This window comes from Empidonax traillii, unplaced genomic scaffold (assembly GCF_003031625.1).
Source record: "Empidonax traillii isolate 1590-97213 ecotype Southwest subspecies unplaced genomic scaffold, ASM303162v1 scaffold22:size5013007, whole genome shotgun sequence".
In the NCBI taxonomy this organism is placed as follows: Eukaryota; Metazoa; Chordata; class Aves; order Passeriformes; family Tyrannidae; genus Empidonax; species Empidonax traillii.
Genome location: NW_020955215.1, coordinates 2,339,331 through 2,361,272, shown reverse-complemented (window position 1 = coordinate 2,361,272; position 21,942 = coordinate 2,339,331). Strand labels below are relative to the sequence as shown.

Genomic DNA, 21,942 nt, shown 5'->3' with positions numbered 1-21,942 from the left:
GCACACGCCTGTCCCAGGCCCTGTGCACGGTCCTGGCTGGGCCAGAACAGGAATCCACAACAAAAACATCAGTCTGGTTGATACCAACACTGGCAGCATCCCAGAGCATCCTGGCTTCAGCTCTGGCTTCAGCCATTCCTTCTAGTGTTCCTGACTTACCTGAAGCAGTTGCTGAGGGTTTGTAATAACAAAATCCCAACCCTTTCCCACGACAGAAGCCCTGCCATCCCTATGACAAAGTCATGTTTTATCTTGCACATCCACCTGAAGCAGTGCTGAAGTACAAGCAGTTTCCTCTCAAAATTTGCATTTGGAAAGCTGCTGCTTCACAACTGTGTCTTTAATTCAAGCCTGGAACAATTAGAAATTATTTTCCACCCTTAGGACAAGATTTTCTTCCCTTGCTAATGCTCCAGGATAAAGTGTCAAAGTTGTTGCCTAGCTGGATCTGCATTACCCATCCCCTGCTTTCCTGGGCAGCAAATACATCAGAGTGGGGCAGCATCAGTCAGAAATGCTCCACTCAACTCCTGAGCCTTTCCTCCAAGACTGCAAGGGAGAGAGAGAAAGGGAAAAGCTCCCCCAGCCTCAAGAGCTTTCCAGCCATATGTGTGTAAAAATTTCTTCCCGCGCCACGTGACCAAGGAAGAGGCGCAGATCCATTACACAATAATAAAAATATGCCTTTGGCAACGTGGAGCCAAAGTGGAGCTGCTGCAGGAAGCTAAAAATACGCACAAAAAGGAGTAAAACAATAATAAAAAGAAGGACCAAAGTCAATTCTGCCCAGCCCTCGGGACTCTGCTGCAGCAGGACGGGGCTGGGGCTCTGCGTGTGACAGGGATTTGCAGCAAAACATCTGCCTGAGGTGTCGGTTGCCAGCGCCCGTCAAGATCTCACTGAGGAGATTAGTGGTGGTGAGTAGATCTACTATTCCTTTTTTTTTTTTTTTTTTCCCCCTCTCCCTCCTCTTAACCTTAACTTTGAACAAAGTTCCCAAATAAGGTCTAAGTCACTGAGCACTCAGGTTTCCAAAGCCTGCATAGGAATCCCTAAAGGCAACAGTTGCCAATTAAAGGAATACACCATGAGGGAAACACTCCTCAACCTTTTGCTGAGAGCACCGACCTCGGCAGGCTCTGTGAGGGGGTTTTAGCTCGAAGCCAGGAAAGGTTTGCCACAGGAATCCCTGCCTAAAGCCGAGATGGCGGTGCAGGTTCAGGACGGAAGGTACATCGCCCTCCTTTGTCATTGCTTTGTGCAGCAGCAGAGAGCTGTTGGTATAACTGCTTCACTGGCTTGTATCAAAAGTTAAATCCACCCATTTCAGCTCTGTCTGTCACTGGTGACACACCTTATTTTACCTCAATTAGCCCTGCACACCCACAGGCTCCTTTTGCTTCCACCCTGGGGATGCTGCAGGGCAACCACCAGAGCTGAGAATTGGGCTCATGGTGACAGTGATTATTTTAAAAACTACTTAAGACACCTTGAGGTGCACTAGGAAGTTGTGAAGCAGAGAGGTGGTTGTTCTGTTTGAGAAAACCTCAAGTACTGACAGCAAACAGAGTAGAAAATCATGGTATTTGTTGGCTGCTGGGTCCCCACTGAGACCATCCTGCTCCTTTCTCCCTCCCTCCGAGCAGCAGTTCCTGCAGACTCTCCTCTTCTCACCACCACATGGTAGAGGGTGGCTTCCCTGGCCAAAAATCACCATCCAGCCACTGCACGTGCCACCAAACCACCCCACATCTGGCAACCCTCAGGGATTTTCCCTCTGGGATTTCAGCCAGAAGCAGCAGAAAGTACAACTGGTTCTCACTCTTACAGGCAAACCTTTTCCTACAGAAATGCCTCTTTATGCACAAGAGACGTTGGTCATGGCCAAAAGGTCCCTAATCCTATTAACAAAAACGTTAATTAAAATGTCACTGGAAAAACAAGTCCTCATGCTGCATTAGCCCCATTGCCAGGCTGGCTGCCCATGCTGTGGAGGGAAAAGATGCTGATCTGTTTCCAATTTGCTTTTTGGAACTCATAGTACGTTGTGTATCGAGGAGCAATTCTCCTTTTAAGGTGGAACAGCATGAGGTTTGTTCTCTTTCAGAAAGATTTCTTTAAGAGGTTATTTATAGATCCTCTTTGTGAATGTGACTGTGCTTTGCATCCCACACACATTGCTGTGATATGGGATGAAACGTTCTTCTGGAGTCCTTAATGAACACCAACTCAGGAGCTGTGCCATAGCACGGCTCCAGGTAGTTGGATATTGCCCATCTATCTAAGTACTGATACTACTGACCTCGCAGCCTCAGGGTATTGTTTTTGTCACTTTTCATCCCATCAGGTCAAGACCTGGGTTGTCTCAAGGTAATAAGAGTACTTAAGGTAAGAAACTTCCACAGAAGGAGCTGCCCTCCCACCCTGTGCTCCTTCTCATGTTTCTTCTCTACATGAAGCATTCCCAGCTTTTTCCAGGTTATGCTCCACAATGACATTTATTCTTGCCACAACTTGTTAGTGTCATCCACCTCCAGATGCCTCTTGCTTCTCTTCTGCCCTGTTAGAGGTGGTTCTTGGGAAACAGGGATGTAGCTTTCCTTGTGATCTCCCTACTTCCCAGGCATTTTAACATTTTGTTTCCCTTTCCATGAGCTGAGAAGCCTTTGTTCAACTCTCCACGTGAATACTGGTTGGTGTTTTCCATCTCACAAGTCTGTTAAACTGACATCTTTCACCAACAGCAAATAAATTTAGGTATAAGAATAGCAAGAGAGAGCTGAAGAACAAAATGGTTTAGCAGCCAAAAGCAGCCTGCAGATCTGGTTTGCATTTCCCACTCCTTTGCATGTTCTTAATTATAATATTGCAGAACTGGGGGCTCCCACTGAGCATAAATATGTAGCATCAGCTCTCTGGATCTGGAGCATCTAAATATGCATCTCCACCCCTTCAGGAGCCAATACCAGGATGACAACACTAAGGCCAACATGGAATTTATCCAGTACTTTAAACATCTTATTTCCAGTGCAGGAGTTAAACATAACAATACTGGGGAGTTGCTAAAGCCTCCTGATCAGCCAAGCTGCAGTGGGGAATGGGATGTAAGCTGTGAGGCTTAGCTTGTTCTGACAGGCAAAAGGCAGTAAGGACTGGCCAAAACCTCCCCAGTCTGTCTCCTGAATCCTGCCCTGCATCACGCAATGGGTTCGTGCTTGGGAAGAAACTCCAGTGACACAACTGCAGGGCAGGTCATGCTGGGCACAGCCATACCAAACCCCTTCCTCCACTCCCCTCATCCCAAGCAGCTGATTTCTGCACCCCTCTGCTGTTGCTCCTTGTGTTCTGGGGGAAAAGAGGCACAGGTAGCAAAACAAAATAAGCAGTGGCCACAGATACAGACTTAGGGAAGAGTAAGCTTGAAAAAAATGTTGGTCTGACCTAGAAAACTCCACGAGTCAATCCTTGAATTCACATCACACTAAAACAAACAGCTCCCACACCCTGCCAAAAAAAGCCCAATTCCCTCCCAGTTTCATGCAAGTCTCTCACCCATCCCGGTGGTGCCAAACCCCACACGCTGCCACCACATCCCATCTCCTCCTCACAGGCTGTGCCATGATCTCTGCTGTGCTCCTCCTCTGGACTGTGCCCTGTGTGGCAAACCACATCCTCGGGGGCTTTGCCAAGAGAGAGCTGCAGGAGGGTCCCCAGCTGGCCTGCAGCCTGCCAGGACCCCCAGGACCTCCCGGCCCCCCTGGCGTGCCCGGAACTCCAGGGACAGTCGGCAGGATGGGCTTCCCAGGAAAAGATGGCAAGGACGGCAAGGACGGGGATAAAGGCGAGCATGGCGATGAAGGTAAGAGAAGAGTGCTCAGCACAGCAAGGGGAACGTGTAAAAGCCACGGTGCAACAGCCCAGCTCACAGCAACCTGCCACCCAGAGCGGAGCCCAAGGACAGGCAACATCCCAAACTCTTCCAGAAATTTCCAGTCTCCTCCCTCCAACTTGTCCCACTTGTCAGAGGGGTTCCAGACTCACATCATGTCCCACTGTGTCCAATTTCTATTGGCTTAATTTTGTTACAAAGTGAGGTTTGCCCTGTTCTGATAGAGACAAAGTGCTGGTCTCTGATTCCTGATCTCAGGCAGAACAGAGCCAGGTGAAAAAATGAAGTACTTGCTGCCCATAGCACTGCATCTGGGGGACAGGACCTGCTCTGGCCATGCTGGACCTAAATCAAAGCAAACAAAAACCCTTCTTTAATCCTGAGGTGGGGCTGCCCTTTGGATCCAGTCTTGGAGTCAGTGCCGGGACCAGCCGTGGTGGAGAGCGGTGATTTCCCGTCGCCACACTAGAGTGCACTCCTGCTTCAGCCAACACCAGCCAGCCCAATCTGCGTTTTACTCCCTTCTCCCACCCCGAAACCTGAGAATCTGGAGAACACATTTCTAACCACAGCTGCATTTAAATCCAGTCTTGCTACAGCAGGTCAAGAGACAGTTCATAAATCCTCATGAATCTGCTTATATCAGATACTGCTGCATCAGAATCACTGTGACAGCCCAGCTCACTTCCCATTTCCCACCTCAAGCCAGTCCTGCCCTGAGTGTTTGCTGGGTCATCCCCCAGCTGAGCTGGGCTGGTCTTTTACTACACCTAAATTTATTTTTTTAAAAAGTTTCATGTTAAATGTAAAAAAAAAAAAAAAGAAAAAAAAGAGATGATTAAGAGTATTCCACCTGCTAAAAGCAAGGCTCCGAAAGTTTCACAAACCTGCTTCACTCCTGTAAAACCCAAATATTTAAAGTTTGTTCTTTAGTTCCTCCTTTTTCTCAAGTGAGCCAGATAATAGAACCAGCCTCCTCGTCCTTAAAGGGACAGACTGTCCTGCTCCTGCTCCACTGTTACCACACCAACTACCCTGGATAGTCAGTCCAGGCAGATGTCCAGCTCCAGGTAGTATTTCATCAGGATTCTCACACTAGTAAGGTTTTCCTCCTTAATGAATACACTGCTGCAATGATACAATGCATTTCCACCTGCCATGTCAGGCCTTTCACTGAAAAACTAAGGTTATTTGTCTTCTAGGTCCACAAGGCAGAACAGGAAACCCTGGCAAGCCAGGACCGAAGGGGAAAGCAGGAGCCATTGGCAAGGCAGGCCCACGAGGGCCCAAGGGTTTGAAAGGTAATCCTGGGAAAAGCGGGGCACCAGGAAAGAAAGGACCCAAAGGGAACAAGGGCGAGGTTGGGATGCCGGGACCCTGCACCTGTAACACCAACAAAGCCAAATCTGCCTTCTCTGTGGCAGTCTCCAAGAGCTACCCAAGGGAAAGGCTGCCCATCAAATTTGACAGGATCCTGATGAATGAGGGAGGACATTACAATGCTTCCAGTGGGAAATTCGTATGCAGCATCCCAGGTATTTACTACTTCACCTACGACATCACTTTGGCCAACAAACACTTGGCCATTGGCTTGGTCCACAACGGGCAGTACCGGATCAAGACTTTCGATGCCAACACTGGGAACCACGACGTTGCCTCTGGGTCAACCATCCTTTCTCTGAAGCAGGAGGATGAGGTATGGCTGCAAATCTTTTACTCGGAACAGAACGGGCTCTTTTATGATCCCTACTGGACAGACAGCTTATTTACTGGATTCCTGATATATCCCGATCAAGATTATCTCAATGAAATATAGGATGAGAAACTAGACTGTGGGAAAAAATAGGAAATGTCTGAGGTCTCAATCCAGCAAAGTGTGGCCTGTACATGGACATGTCTGGGATTACCAGAGAATTCCACAACTCTGGCTTTAACAGTCTGTATTGGCTATTTAGGTATTTACTTGATGTCATCAACAAGTCCAAAGGGCACCAGGACTTCTTTGAGCAGCCTCATGAATCTCTCCATCTCAAAGCCATCCATTATGTTTCCCATGATTATTCCAACATGCCATGGACATGTAACTCAAATACTGGTGCAGAATACTTTGATTATTACATTTATTACAATAAAGCATGGAAACCAACAAAACCAAGGCCTCAGCTGGACTGTGAAGGTCTGCTGCTTTGGGCAGAGGTAGCGTTAGTTTTCTTCCCAGTGGCCGGAATAGGGCTGTGGTTTGGGTTTGGGATGAGCACAGTGATGGTTTTGTTATTGCTGAGCTTACACAGAGCCAAGGCTCTTCCTGCCCCTCGTAAGGCCACGCTGGGGAAGGGGCTGGGTGTGAAATGGGACACTGGGAAGGAACACACCAAGGACAGGTGATCCCAGCTGACCAAAGGGGTACTCCAGGCCATGTGACATCATGCTCAGTGAACAAAGCAGAGGGAAGAAGGAGGAAAAGGGAGACATTTGGAGTGATTTGTCTTCTCAAGTCACTGTTGTTTGTGATGGAGTCCAGCTTTCCTGGTGATGCCTGAACACCTTCGTGGGATGGGCTGAATTAATTCGGTGTTGTGCTTTGCTTGTGTGCATGGCTTTTGCTTTGCCTATTAAACTGTTTCAACACTCAGCTTTTCTCCCTTTTGCACTTCCAGTTCCCTGCCTGGTCCCGCTGGTGGGGGAGTGAGGGAACAGCTGTGAGGGGTTTGGCTGGGTTTAAACAAACACCTGTGGGCCTCTGAGCCACAGGGGGGGATGAGCTTCACAAATGAGACTCAGGTGCTGAAGCACAAACCTCCCCTCCAGAAGCAGGCACCCCAGGCAAACACCAGGATTGCAATGAGAAAATACAGCTCCAAATCCTCCCACAGGAGTCTGTCCGTGAAACCTTAAATGTCTTCTAAGAGTTTGGGGCAAGAGCAGATACCGACAGAATGGGAAACCCATGCTGGCACTATGAAACTTGTCTTCTAATGAGTAATAAACTGACTTTCTCTTGCTTTTAAGTCCCTAAACTTCTGTCCTCCAAGCAGCAGTGAGGCAAAATATTTTCATCAAGTCTTGCATTTTGACCTACAGGGCAGGTAGAAGTGTCAGTCCCATTCGCTAGGAAGAAGCTGAATAGAGCTTCTGTTAGGTGGGAAATACTGCAATATACCAAGTCTATATCATATCCTGAAATACCTGGACAACATTACTGAGTGCTTTGCTGCACCTTCTGATTTTTGCGTTTTGATTTCCTGAGTATTTGACAGATATTTAGGAATGAGTGAGCATTAACATGAGGATAACATCACTCTGAAAATTCTTCATGCTTGTAATGCAAAGAAAGAGAGAAAGACAATCAGCACTTTATTTTATTGATTTTATTGTTGGTTTTCAGTACACTGGAAGAGACAGGCTTTGCTGGCTTATGCAATCTTTTTGCTGGTCCTTTTGTAGACTACACCAGAAGAAGTAGAGATCTGGAACAAAGAACAAACCGAAAGCTAAGTTGAACAGAGTAATTAGAGTTTCAGTGTGACAGGTGAGCAGCCCTGGGGACGGGCTCAGAGCCTGCCCTTTACTGACACAACATTTACCCTTGGGGAGGAGACACATCTAGAAAATAAACTGAACATCCTTGTCAGGTCTGAGATACACAGTGCAAAAATATCCTTATGCAAAAGGCACGACTTCTAAACAGGGGTTTAGGGATAACTTCAGTGTCTCCTGGGTTGGATGTGGCATCACAACTCCAAGTTGTCAGGGTTTTAGACAAGTGAGATAATTGTTCTCCAAAAGCAGTAAATGACCCACACAATCACTCCCGGGGAGGGTGAGTGTCCTTTCCTGTTTCCCAGAATGACTCACCCCTGCTGAAGGCACACTCAGACATTTGTAACTGGCACAGACACAAGCCCATTCAGGATAATTCGTGAGAATCAGAAATCATGATGTTTGGCAATCCAATCTGTCTAACAAGCTTTACTATCAGTATTGGGGTTTCAGTAATCTGCCAAAGCTGCATTGCCATTTTGTTTCCAAAATAAGATAATACTTGAAATCTTCTTTGGTGTTTTGTTTGGGGAGTTGTTTTTTTCCTTTGATAAGACTAAGAAAAAAGGGATTCTACAGAAATTCTGTGAGGAGTTGCAGGTAGATAGTTTTCTAAGAATGAAATAAAATGAGTAACTTCATAGAAATATGTAGGTGCATAGTTTTATATGCACTATTTTCTATTCTTGAGGCACAGGCACAGCAAAGTCATGGCACAATCAAAGTCATGGCACAATCAAAGTCATGGCAGCCTTGGAATATTTCCATCTGAACATTTCACTCTTCCAGCTATAAAACTGTGCCTTAGATGCAAGATCTACATTTCAAGTTGATAAAAAATATAAGATGAAAAGTTTGTTCATTTAATTTTTAGATTAAACCTGGGCAAAATTGTAGAAGGTTATCTAGAGAGAAGGATAAAGTTATTTAACAGTTTTGCTTTACTTTCTAAAGATTTTTTCTAAGCTTAAAATTTTAGGCCTGGTGCTGTTGAGTTTTTTGGTTTTTATAAACTATCCTGGATATTTGAGCACTCACCTCTACCAGTTTTCCTCCACAGATCTCTGCAGTGTGACGGTAGTTGGGAAAATCAGCTACCAGCTTTCCATCTTCCATTTTAACAGTTGCCTGTAATGGAGAAAGGGTTAACATTCCTGGGATTGCTGGAATTTCTATTATCAGATACTCTGTAAACATCTGTACACCTGATGCTGAAAGTTTTTACTTTTAAAAAGGTAGAAGTTGTGTGTTGCACGTTCAGCCTCATGAACAGGACTGAAATCCTTGTGCTTTTGTTCTTAAGTGTTCCCAATTTAAATAGAAATATGTTTCCCTAACAATACCTGCAGGTTCCATATCTACACACTATTCATTAATAGCTCTGAAAATGAACTGCAGGCTGTGCTTGTCATTCCATCCTCAGGGATTTAGTGAAGTAAAAGTCATGATTGTAGGAGTTAATTCTGAAGTGGCAATCTCAGATAGCAATAACCTCCCAGCAAGCAGCCCAGAAATGGGTGTGGATGGGTGATCACAGAATCAGGGAATTCCAGAGTGGTTTGGGTTGGAAGGGACCTTAAAGCCCATCTGGTTCCATCCCCTGCCATGGGCAGGGACACCTCCCACTAGTCATGAGACAGATTTGCTTTTCGCCCTAAATTCAAAAACAACTGAGGCTGTAGGACTTAAGAGCCAAATGAATTTACCTTGAACTTTTTACCACCAAAGGTCTCCATGTCTGCTTCCTTGCCAACTGTGAATGTGTTGGTCGTGGTGCGGCCTCCTGGGAAATGCTGTGTCCAGGTGAAGTCATTTCCATTCTGCACCACCTCAGTCACTATTTTGCAATTCCTTCCCATTTCAATCTTGTCACTGGGAAGACCTTAATCAATAAAAACATCCAGTTTATCAAACCTAGCAGCCTACCAACTGAACTTGAACTGAAGCAGGGTAGAGGTGTGTCTGTTCTCAGACACTGATGTCTGAGCATCTGGTTTGCTGTTCATACTTCAAACATCTTGGCCTTTCATTCTGCTGCCACTGAAAAGGAACATTCTGCCTGTGGAACAGGACTATTTCCTGCAGCTGACAGTGTAACAACAAATACTGCATATCCTTGTGGAAGTGCAGAGCTCTCTACCAGGTTTAGAGCCAGCTGATCTCAGCATATGAATCATAGAATCATGGAATGGTTTGGGTTGGAAGGGATACTAAAACTCATCCAGTTCCACCTCCTGCCATGGGCAGGGACACCTTCCACTAGACCAGGTTGCTCCAAGCCTCATCCAACCTGGTCTTGGACAATTCCAGGAATGGGGCAGCCACAGCTTCTCTGAGAAACCTGTGCCAAGGCCTGACCACCCTCACAGGGAGGAATTTCTTCCCAATATCCAATCTAAACCTACTCTCTGTCAGTTTGAAGCCATTCCCCCTTGTCCTGTCCGTCCAGGCCCTTGCAAATAGCCTCTCTCCATCTTTCCTGTAGGCTCCCTTCAGGTACTGGAAGGCCACAGTTAGGTCACCCTGAAGCTTCTCTTCTCCTGGCTGAACAATCCCAATTCTCTCAGCTTTTCCTCACAGGAGATGTGCTCCAACCTTCTAACAATTTCAGTAAAGAAACCCCTTTAGATAAAAAAAAATTAACTAATATATGACCTGTGGCTGACACCCCAAGCCAGACTTACCAATCTTCTTCACGAATTCATCGTAGTTCTCATCGCCTTCGAACTCGTATTTGCCTGCGAATGCCATGTTTCCCTTGGGAAGTGCTGGGAGAGCGGAATAGCAGCTGGAATGACCAGAATGGGTCAGTGCAGATGAGCTGAGGCCCTGGGTTTTATAAACCAGCTCAAGCTGCTCAGCCCACCTGTGCCCACACCCCTTGCAAATATACTTTTATGACCCATGTGAGTCACTCACATCAATGCCATTGACTTGTGTGAAAATCAAGGTTATCATGCAGTGAAACATCCTTGAGAATAATCTGGAGATCAGCAGAAATCAAGGCCACAAGTTTCACAGTTTTCATTTTAGTGCATATTTAAACAAAGTGATATATTTTTACTTTCAAGATTCCACTGGTTTTGCGTTCAGGATGGAATAAAAGTAAAACAAGGTATAATGAAACAGGGAGAAAATGGCTTCAAAGCAGTGTCCTGGGATCACAACCTTGTTTTGTTTGCAAGCAAACCCTATATTAATTACAATATGAAAATAAGAAACAAGCTGCCCGATTTTCAAAGTACTTCTGGTAGGATATGGGCAATGACAAGATTCTGGGCTTGAGATTTGAATGGGAAAACATTTCCTGCCTCAGGAAAATTTTTGCAGTTTCTAAACTTATTCTTACAGGGGAAAAACGAGACAATTTCAAGAGTAACACACTGACTGATGAATGAGGAGCCTGAGTCCAGCAAGAAGGGAACTTCTAATGGGACTTTCCAGTAGCTCAGCCTGACTGGCTGAACGAGTCCCTAGAAAAGATTCCTGACCTCCCCCTGTGTGTACCAAGAGCTCGCCAAACCTCCCCAGTGTCCAACCCCACCTGGAGAGAGGGTGACTGGGGAGACTGTCCTCAGGTGAGCACCAAAACCCTCTTGCACTGAACTCTGAGTGTTCCAGAGGGACCTGCACAAGGCTGGGAAGAAGGTCCATGAACTCAAGCCATAAACTCTTCTGTCCCATAAAACTTCCCAGAGGACAATGCCACTGAGGTGGTAACACCACATGGACCTTGGGAGATAGATCAGACTGGATAAGGAAAACGACACGGTTCTGTGTAAAAGGAAAGAGATAATCAGATTATATGAACAGCACTTGAGCTTTTATATTCTCTCTCTATAAAGATCAGATTTTATTGATAAGCCGCCTTGTGCAGCGATATGAAAGTGCTGACATCCACACAACTCCACAGCACCGAGAGCTGTGGGAGCGTGGTGGGCACGGAGCCACTGTGCAAGTTTGGAGTACAGGAAATTATCAATGAATAACTATTTGACTGGTTGGGTCACTCTTGCCACACACTGAGTATGAGTTTATTCGCCCCCAAGGAGCTGCACACTGCGCTGTGCATGGGAGTTCCAGAGCAGGTTACAAACACCCATCCAAACCACGAAGGTAAAGTGTTAATAAAGGTGCTGCTCTGCCAGGCTGCCCTGGGGCAGCATCAGTCTACAACAGGTTTTGGGGAAAGATGCCATCACCTCTTCCTGTCTGTGCAGAGGAGTTTTTAATGTGCATTGTGAATTTGCACCCATGTTTCTTCTCACTTGTTCTGAAATAAATCCATGTTTTCATTCCTGCTTTATTTTGCTACAAAATGCAATGGAATTCAGCAGTGTGTTGCAGAATGAAGAGTGTCCTTAAGCAGTCTACAAGTCCTGAATCAGGACAAAGTTTACTCCAAGAATAAATGAAATTGAGTCCCTGACTTTACTTAAGTTACAGTCACTTGCACAATGGATCAGGTTACTCACCCAAGCCTCTATCTCTTCAATTTCAGCTAAAATCGGTATCCATTTAATGATCTTCCACTTTGTATTTACAATATTCCTAATTTTCCTGCCTCTTCAGAGCTGTGAGCATGTGATGTGGCTTTTGTGCACCTGTACAGCAGGTGGGCTGGGCACTGAGCTAAATGGTGCAGAGAACTACAGAATTACCACTTATAATTTAATAGTTAATCTTAATAGTTAATATTAAATAGTTAAAACAGAATTACATACAGGCATTTTAAATACAGTATTTATTTAAATATACCCATTCCAGCTATTATAGTATGGAACCTGCATGCTGCTGCAAACAACCCTGGTTATGTTCTACTTTTGCTTTACAGAATTCAGTTCAAATCCTACTGAATTAACAGCTGTAATTGAGCCCAGTGAAAAAATAAGGACATTTCCCTGGTACAAGGTGAGTAACAGAGAAAGGCAAAGGAATAAAAAGCTTCGGGTGTAAAAGCTGAAAAGAGCTTTCAGAAACGGGACATTGCCTTCAGAACACCAGGCACTACCCATCCATTGCATTCCCAGAGGTGTTTGGTGTAGGTCAACCCAAAACTCTGTATTCCATGGCATCCTGGTCCGTCTGGTGGGCACCTGCCAGTGCCTGTGGGGCAGGGAATGTGCCACACGCTTGTTCATCCTAAAGAGGAGACTGGGGTCGGACCTGACTGGGATCTGCAGCTTCCTAATGAAGGGCAGCTCTCTGTGACCTCTGTCAAGACCCCAGGGAGTGGCTGGAGCTGTGTCAGGGCAGGTTTAGGTTGGATATCAGGAAAAGGTTCTTCCCCCAGAGGGTGGCTGGGTACTGAAGAGGCTCCCCAGGGCAGTGGTCTCAGCCTCAAGGCTGACAGAGCTCTAGGAGTGTTTGGACCACGCTCTCAGGCACATGGTGGGATTGTTGGGGTGTCTGTGCAGGGCCAGGAGTTGGACTCAGTGATCCCTGTGGGTCCCTTCTAGCCCTGGATATTCTGTGATTCAATTCACTGATTACAATGAGAGGTTATGCAGAAAAGCTCAACACTATATTTGAATTTATCAGGATGATGTCAATTCCCGATGTGCTGCTGTTGTAGACAGTTAGCATGAATAAGTTGTCAAAGAAGTAAAACTTGTGTGGAAGCTCATTCCCAAAGGAAAAGGTCATCTAAAGTGAGCAGTTAATTCCCTGTGTCTTCCAAGTCATCTACCTCTGATATGCAAAACAGTCGAGTCTTCAAATGCTGCTGGGAACAGAGGGAGTTTAAGGAACCAAATCAAAGGCCTTGAATATCTTTACTTTGAGAATTTACTTGCCACAAAGTCATAAATATAATGCTTTTGCATCCCTTTTGTCTGTCAGAATCGCCCTGCCCTTGAATGCCTCCCAGCATCCTTGAGAGTTTAGTAACCTCAGATGTGCTGCACAAAGCCAGTGAGATACACTGGGAGACAGCCTGGAGATAAGGGAAGTAATTCCAGCGGTGAATGAACTGGGCTGTGTGTCTTTGAAGTGCTTTTAGAGCTGGAATGCAACTGAACTGGGGGTACACATTCAAAATGTAAGTGGGAACTCTCCAGCGAACAGAAAGTTACATTTAATGATTCTTTCAGAATGGAACTTGCTCAGGAAAGCTTGTAAAGGCTTAAAACAGCTGTATCTGGCCATTATTCAGCAACCCTCCACAGTAAATAGCTAATGATTATTAATTCCTCTGGTACTCAGAGCAATCATTCATAACGAATTCAGAATGGAGTCGTTTGGTGTTAATGGAATGTGTGATTCCAGGGGAGTCCTGTTACTCTGCTGCCTTATTAAGTACCCATTTAGTCTAGTCTGAGGTGTTACTGCTCTTAAGCCATAAGCAGAGAGAAGTAATTACCAACAAGATGTGACTGAATTATTGAACAGCTTGAACAGAGTTCAAATATTTAATAGAAATCCACCTGCCAGCTCTACTGGTGGCACAGGCCAGACTCTGTCCTTGTCTCAGATGGGACATGGATCTGCCTAACAAAAACAGGAGAAAAAGGATCCTACTAGAGATGGAAATATTTGCAGGGGAGGAAGATGCAGATCTGCCAAAAATACTGGATTTTTGAGGGACTACCTAAAAGAAAATTCAATTATTTCCCGCCGAAACACTCTGTCAGGAAAACCTTCGGTCTGTTTGGATCTCCAGAAAGGGATTTTCCAGACAGGAACCCAACCAAGTGATTCATTCAAGCTGTACAAGCTGGCAGAGTTCCTGTGGGAAGTGTTCAGCTCTGACTGGTGTTCCTGGTCTCCAAGGGGTACCTCGATGGGAATGCTGAAGTCTGGGCTGGGCAATTAAAGACAGAGAACCAAACCTAAGGAAAAACATACCTGATACCAGCAACTTCTTGTGGATTTAAGTCTTCTTTTCTTTCTTTAGGATTCCTCCCCTTAATTAGTTATCTCATACCAAATATTATCAGTTGTATCCAATGAAATGGAGTGGGGACAAATGGCAAAAATTGGAGACTTTGTTGATTTTTAAGTTTAGCAACAACTACAACAGAAGACCTGAATTTTTTTGTACCAGTTTCTACTCAGGTAACCTAAAAATGCAAAGTAAAACTAATTTTGGCTACTCTCAATTTGGTTCCCACAAAACTGGATTGTTTTCTTTGAAATGTCATCTTTGGATTAAGAGCCACTATGGAATATTTTGAGGCTCAATGGTTTTAGTCTGATACAGAAAACATTTAAAAGGTTGTTAAAATGGAGGACATAATTCAACCTTATCTACAGAGTCTTCTGGCCAAAAAACTGAGATAAAGATACATCCTCTATAGATTTCTTATTTGGAAGTAGCTACAGTTCAAATAAAGTTAATAACTGACAACCCTAAAGATACAATCGTTACAACTACTCTTCTGGACTTTTCTGTCCAAACCCCAATAACCATCTCCCCTTTATCTGCACAGTTCATGGGATGTGTTGTAAAGATTTTATTACTTGATAACATCTAAATGATTGTACTTGTTGACACACCAGGACAACACAGCTCCAAATGGGAGCTTATCTTCAAGGTAATCTGACTTGGAGCTTTCCCTCACGTGGCTGTGGCCTCCAAACCATCCTCAGGGGACAAAACCTATGCTCCAATACAAGATGAATGTACACCACACATGAGTGCTGGACATCAGTAAGAATTTCTCCGTGGAAAGGGCTGTCAGGCATTGGAAGAACCAAAACATGAAGAGCTTCTGCCTTTGTTTGTCTGTATTTTAAGGAGTCAATGTGCTGAGAGAGTGACAGAAACCCAGAGACACATGTCAGGGTCCCCGGTACCCCCAGCACTATGTCTAGGACATTTCCCATGTCCATGGCCAACCAAGTTCTATCAAAAGTACAACTAAAAATCTTGAAGTTAATAAAGGAAACATTTCTACCTTGCAGAGTTAGATGCTGAATTCCTTTTTCTCTGTTCAACACCCAAGCTAATACAGAGTTTACATATAAAAACATTTGTTTGTTTTTGGGTTTTTTTTAATTGGAATAATATTTTTGCACACCAGGCAGCTTCTGGTTTTTATTTTAATCACAGTTAATACTAGAGAAACCCCCCAAATTAGTTTTTTCATTGCTTTAACACATTTTTAAAGTATTTGAAATATCTGTTTTCACATCTGCTTTATAACCGTACCTTGATAACAGTCATGCTCCCTTCACCCTTTCCCTCTAGTTTGGGATACTCAGAGCATTTTCTTTAATATATTGCAGAGTTTACTCCATGATACCTACAATGAGAAATTCAGGCAAGCAAGGGGTTACCTTTCAGCTTCAATAACACAAATCCCCATTTAAAAACATAGACATGCATTTTGTATGTCTCCAAAGAAAACTTTCTAGGTCATTCAATACATGGAAATACATCTTTTGATTTGGAACCAGACTCTTTCTACTGCAAATGTCAACATGAGGCTTTCTTATTCCCAATGTGGAAGGCATTAAAAAAAAAATAAATAATTTGTAAAGGCATTGATATTTCACAACTTCTTTATTTTCATGTATGTTTACTTATGTAATGTCACAATCACTGGTTACTGAAGCGAATACACAAAGTTGCAGAGCTAAAGAAATACCAAATCTCCCACTTGGCTGCCAGAGGAACATCCACTGTGAGGGTTACTCAGAGTTCAGAATGCATGGAATAAACACATTATCGTGCTGCTCCCCAGCCTCCCTCGATACAGCACCAGTCCTGTACTTTAAATACATGACAGGTACTTTGTCCCAGCTCGTGAGAGATGGGATGAACAGCCAGAAATCCTGGCTCAAGGCTGCCTGTTAAAATATCAACAGATACCTCCCCACCTTTCAGACACAATGGTTTCTCCAGAACATGGCCCTGTATGTTTATCAGTTTTCCTGAAGTGAAACCAGAACATCCCCAGAACCACAGAATCGTTTGGGTTGGAAAAGAGCTCCAAGGTCACCGAGTCCAGCCTGTGACTGATCCCCACCTTATTTGTGCTCATCAACCCCACACAGTGAAATCCTGCTATTCCAGGACATTCCTTCAGCTGCAGTTCCTGAAGCTCTGTCAAAGAGAACATTACATTTAGATACTGCTGTGGGACAGACACCTGCCTGGTGACGGGGAGAAGTTATTTCTGCCACAGGAAACCACCCAGAGAAGGATTTTGCCTTAAAAGAATCTCAAAGGCAGACAAGAGAAACCAGTGTTTGAGTGAATTTTTCTTGTGTTAGTGCAGTGTTTATAAAGTGCCCCACTGAAAATACTGATGCGATTCAACCATGCAGGAACAGAGAGGGTTTGAAAATGTGAGAAGCAGAGAAGGATCTACTTCTTCTCTTGAAATACAAGAAAAGCCAGTTTTCTTTGCACAAAAGAAGTTTCTGAGCTTCAGCTATGCTTTGATGTGTGTGATTCACAGTAACATCTCACTGCATATTTTACAAGTATTTGAAATTGTTTATATTGCCTTAGATACGTTTGAAAGGAGAAATAAATTTACTTTTGTGGCAGAAAAATACACACATTTCATGTGTCATTTCTTCCCCATCTCCAAAACAAGCAGATCTTTGCAACTGCTTGTTCTAGGCACTAACTGCTTTTATTACATCTAGTGTCCCTCTTCAGTGGTTTTATTTATTCTTGAGTTGCTCAGCAATAAATTGGATGTTATTAATCCAACAACACTGATGTAAAAGCAGGAAAATGAAACCGTGTTGATAACAGCTGTGATTTTCTCAAACCCCGGAATAAGCCACACTTGTCTCCAAGATTCCTTCCAGAATCAGAAGAAAAATCTGGAAAACACTTCAAAATCTGAAATTCCACTTGAAGTTTCTTTGCTCCATAGTACAAAACAACAGCTGTTTCCCTCCTAAATAGCAGGAAAGCATCGGGGAGGAACCTAAACAGTGACAAATAGGTTTATTTTTAAAAACTTGATTTTTAATCTAAACTTGCATTTTTGAATGGCTCAGATTGGTAACATACACAGATCACTTATTCTCAGGGTGCTGAATGCTTAGTTCAGTGACTGGAGAACCAGCTTCACAATATTCTTGTTCCTCAGGCAGAAAAGGCTCTGACAAAATTTGCAGTTTAAAAAAGCAGTTGCATCCATCATTAATGCAGGATTCCAGCGGCCAGGATTATCACCGTGACTCCCCTGGTGATTCCAAAAGCAGCCAGGATTCCTGTGTTTCCCCATCCAGGCTCTGTCTGCCATCCAGGTGAGCTCACCTGTGCCTGGCCCACAGCACCATCCAGCGACAGAGCTTTGTGCTGCCTCTGAGCTGGGGCCAAAATGTGTGGTTTATAAATCTACAGCTGCAGCTCGAGTCCTAAAAGGCAGAAGGTGTAAAGAAACCAAAATAGTTCAGCTCTTCCCGCCTCAGACTGGAATTTTTGTTGTACTTACAAAATGCAAGATTGCAGAATCACAGAATGACAGAATCAGAGACTGGTTTGGGTTGGGAGGAACAGTAAAGATGATTTATTTCCAACACCCTGCCGTGGACAGGGACACCTTCCACTAGTCCATCACACGTGCACAGACTGTGATGCAAAGTCTGGGTGCATAATGTGGATTTTAAAGCCAAGGGGGATCTAATGGTTTCTCTGATCACCATTCTTTGATCTTAAAACCGCCAACCCGCATTTCTACAGAGCTTTTCTACCAGTGATTTGTGCTCTTGGGCCCAGTTTATACCTTGGGTTTTTAGGGCTTTTTATCTGCACTGTTGCCACCCAGAACTACTGTTTGCAACCTGAGCTTTTTGTTCAGAAGCCCTGAGACCTTCTGTGCCCCAGCTCCCCACAGGCTCCCCCTTCCTCTCCTAGAAGAAAAGCCTGTGAGATGGTTGTTCCATTCTGCTGTTATTGTGCTTGCACAGGGCTGACCTGAGGGATGAACTGAAGGTCTGCTCTCCCTCCCCTCCTCGGGCTCCTCAGAGCTGATTGCTCAGGGAAGACGTGTGGAGCGTGGATGGCCCTGCATGAAGGAGGAATCCCTGCAGAGAAGCAGGGAATCCCTACGGTGGCAACTGGGCACGGAGTGACGCTCACAGGGGTGGAGGCAGCAGGAGAGATGTTCGTCCAGACCCTGTGATTAAGGACTGGAGGAAAGGAGAAAGGTGCTGGATGGGGAACCGCAGCGAGAGGTTTCACATCCCTTCTTTATTCCTGAGGAAGGATGATCAGACTGGGATTGATTTGTATGGGGTCAGCACAGCACAAAGGGCTGGGAAGGGGAATGGCCTGAAGCAGCTCTGTGTGCAGTTGCAGCCCAGCTGAGCACACAGCGCTGCAGCTCTGCCTCTCCATGCTGGGGATGGGAATCACAATGAACCCAAACACAGGGAACACTGAAATCCTTCAGGATTAATTTATGATCTTGTTTGAGAAAGAATCCTTCTCCTGCAACAGTGGTATTTTTTTGAGAGGTTTGGTTTTGTCTGGTCAGTGCCTTCACGTTTAAGCCTTTGTGACCTACATACAGACATGCAAATAAAAAATTAAAGAGAAAGAGAGAGCTCTGTGTGACATTGCTTGGCTGAGCCAGCCCTGGCCTCTATTATTTTTCACACAGGGTCATATAAGAGTTTATACAAGTTGTGTTTGGTTGTTTTGTTTTCTTCATTATCATATAAATGTTTAAATATCTGTCTTCAAGAAAAACACAGAGTTTACCCGCTGAAGGTGGCAGTGCTACTGCCACTACACCCTTGCTAGTGCTGTGATCTTGATTCTATAAAGAAAAAACAGTCTGGAGTTCTGTCTCCAGAAACACAGGACTGAGCACAGAGTGGAGTTCCTGGGAGTTAACAGGTTCCCACTGAACCCCAGTGACTGAGGCACAGCTTCCTATGCCAACGTACAACAGGTGAGTTTAAATCATTTTCACCAAGACACTTCGATGAGGTTTGGACGGCACAAGAAATTGCCCTGGGGATATGGAATCCAACCCCTGCTATAAGTTACGTTTAAATCAAGATTGGTGGGACAATGACTGCCTCATGACAACTTGTTAAGCCTGGATGAGATAAATTTGGTATCAGTTCAACTCCCATGGCTGGGAACTTGCTGCAAACTCATTTCATAGCAAATGTTCCATTTGGAATAACCCAGGCTCTGGATCGATGTCTGGTTGCAAGCAGAGTTGTACCATTTGGACAAACAAATGAAATAACTAAGGACTGAAGTGCCCTGAAGGATCCTCTGCTTTGTGGCCTGTCCCTGCAGGTCAGGGCTCCGAAATACCCGTACAAAGAAGTGCAGCTCCCACAGTCTGGCACCTTCCAGGAGCCCCACATTGCTCAGCAGTTTGAGAGAACAACAGGCATTTCAGCACAGAGAAGGAGAAGCAGCTGGTGAGGCCATGAAGGAAGAGAGAGAAGCAATTATACCCTGATGGCTACCAAACAAGCCCACATCACTCTTGCTTGTGCTTGGGGGTGCAAGGCCAGCTCGCATCACCTTTGCTGCTGATTGTTTTTTTGACGGGAATTGCTCCCTAACCAGTCATGTTCAGTGATTATTTGTCTCCTTCCTGCTTCCTCTGATTACAGCCAGACTGGGATATCCCTGATCCGCATAGAAATGAATATTTTAAAAGCCAGTGCTGTCCTCCAAGGGGCTTGTGCACCATTAGGTCTCCAGATTTACAGCACTAGCAAAGAGCAGCGTAGTAATGAGGGAGATGTAAGAGGCTACAAATGAGGGGAAAAGAGCTAAAAGAAAACGATTTTGTTTATTATGCCTATCTGGCTGTAAATTGTCATTGAGGTCTTGCCTTTATATAAGGAATTTTCACCTGATTTTGTAACCCCACTCTGTCTGATGACAGCTCCTCTTGACTCAGCACACACACTGGGTTTTGCCTGGGATGGTGAACAGCCAGGAGGCACCACCATCCACAGCCAGAGCATATTTGAACAGGACTTTTGATGTGTCACTGTGTTGTATCAAGTTCTCCTCTTTCCTGGGTCTCTGCATGAGAGGTTTTCCCACAGCTTAACAGCCGTTGGTGCTAAATAGCAGCTATTCCCCGTGGGCCGTGACAGGAGCACAGATTTCCCCAGAACTACTGAGGAAGCACAGTTATTAATTGCAATATGTGCACCCAGGCTGATACAGCTGGTGACAGAAATGCTAATGAATGCAAGGAACTGTGTCCTCGCTGTGTAAAACATGTCACAGCCTTCATCTCCTCATCTCCTGCCTTCACAGTTTTAAGTCCTCTGCCTATTTCTGTGTTGTTAATTTTCATGGTTTCCCCTCAAAAGAAGGTACAAGTCCAAGCTGTGGCTCAAACCTATTCCCTTCTGGGTGTATTGCTTTGCATTAATCAAAACCCAGTCGTGTAACTGAAATATTGGTCCGTTTTCCCTCCCCATCCATTGCTGTCATTCCTCTCCTCCAGCCATTCACCAGCTCTGCTGATACAAGGGCCCTGAAATCCAGAATATCCAGCCTTGGCTCACTGGGGGGACCCTCTCTCCCACCATGTAAAGCTTTGTGGGTGCTTTATGCCTATAAAGAGTGTCTCTGTGTGCTTAACCCTCTGAATTGACTCATGTTTTCCATCATTTGGGAATGATTCAAGAGCTTTCTTTGGCCTGACCAGATCTGACTCATTCTGGGCAATTTCAGAAATTAGAATCAAATTGAGATTGGTGTAGAAAAAATGCAACTATAGTCAAATTGTAACTACAGCCTCTCTGCTGATGTGACAAGGAATTCCTGGCCTCCAGTCTGCAGGCAGAAGCAAGATTTATCTGCTCTATCACTGGCCCAAGTCTGCATCAACCAGCCAATTTGATTTTATTCTGAGGGAAAAACTTCATGAGTACCATGAATCCCTTTTATATTAAATTTATGCTATAGAGGAAAACCCATTTACGATTACAAAAAATCCACTCATACGTGTACATGAAACCATGATGAAAAACCAGAGAAACAGTATCACATTTCCTCAATTACAGTGTATTAGAGAGCAGTGTTTTGTGCTGTAAAATACACTTTGTTTGAAGAGTGGCATTTAAGCCTTTCATATTTCATACGGGAGGCAGCTGCAAAGTCTGTTCTGTGCCTGCAAGCACAGATGAGGTATAGAGGATGCTTTGTGACGACTGATTATATTACATTTATCAAATTTTAAACAATACTGACTTTTACATCTTTCATTCTTCATCTCGGAGAGGATAAGACGTTTTCTCCTTTCTCCTTCTCTTCCTTCCCCTGCACTGGGGAGATGTTTGGCTGCTTCAGCTTTTATGCAGAATCCCAACTGCATTCTCATTAAGAGATAACATGATTGAATTCTGTTAATTCTTTTGGGACCCAGACCCTTACATTGTATGATTCACCATACTCATCTACTAGAGAAATGTCTCACTTGACAGGCACATCATGAAATCCCAGATTTCAGAACATTTTTTTCATTCCAGTGGATGCCAAAACAGAACAAACTGACCACCCCCAGATATGTACTAGACCAAAGTACAGAACTGGTGATGGAACATTCAGT

The 21,942-nt window shown here is 44.5% G+C and overlaps 2 protein-coding genes across 3 annotated transcripts; one reads left to right on the top strand and one right to left on the bottom strand.

Moving 5' to 3' along the window:
* The first annotated feature begins 430 nt into the window (after window positions 1-430).
* C1QTNF2 (C1q and TNF related 2) lies at window positions 431-19,792 on the top strand. Of its 2 annotated transcripts, XM_027901939.1 has the most exons (4): window positions 431-917; window positions 3,611-3,859; window positions 5,092-5,740; window positions 19,781-19,792. In XM_027901939.1, the coding sequence occupies exons 2-3, from the start codon at window positions 3,619-3,621 to the stop codon at window positions 5,703-5,705; spliced, it is 855 nt and encodes a 284-aa protein (XP_027757740.1). In that variant the 5' UTR covers window positions 431-917; window positions 3,611-3,618; the 3' UTR covers window positions 5,706-5,740; window positions 19,781-19,792. The 2 variants fall into 2 exon arrangements, with proteins under 2 accessions (XP_027757740.1, XP_027757730.1); XM_027901929.1 differs by lacking the exon at window positions 19,781-19,792 and having other exon boundaries at window positions 432-917; window positions 5,092-6,030.
* On the bottom strand, window positions 7,276-10,219 carry FABP6 (fatty acid binding protein 6). The gene is made up of 4 exons (XM_027901952.1): window positions 10,114-10,219; window positions 9,136-9,311; window positions 8,468-8,557; window positions 7,276-7,356 (listed from the first exon to the last, which is right to left on the bottom strand). The coding sequence occupies exons 1-4, from the start codon at window positions 10,178-10,180 to the stop codon at window positions 7,303-7,305; spliced, it is 387 nt and encodes a 128-aa protein (XP_027757753.1). The 5' UTR covers window positions 10,181-10,219; the 3' UTR covers window positions 7,276-7,302.
* Window positions 19,793-21,942: the final 2,150 nt, after the last annotated feature.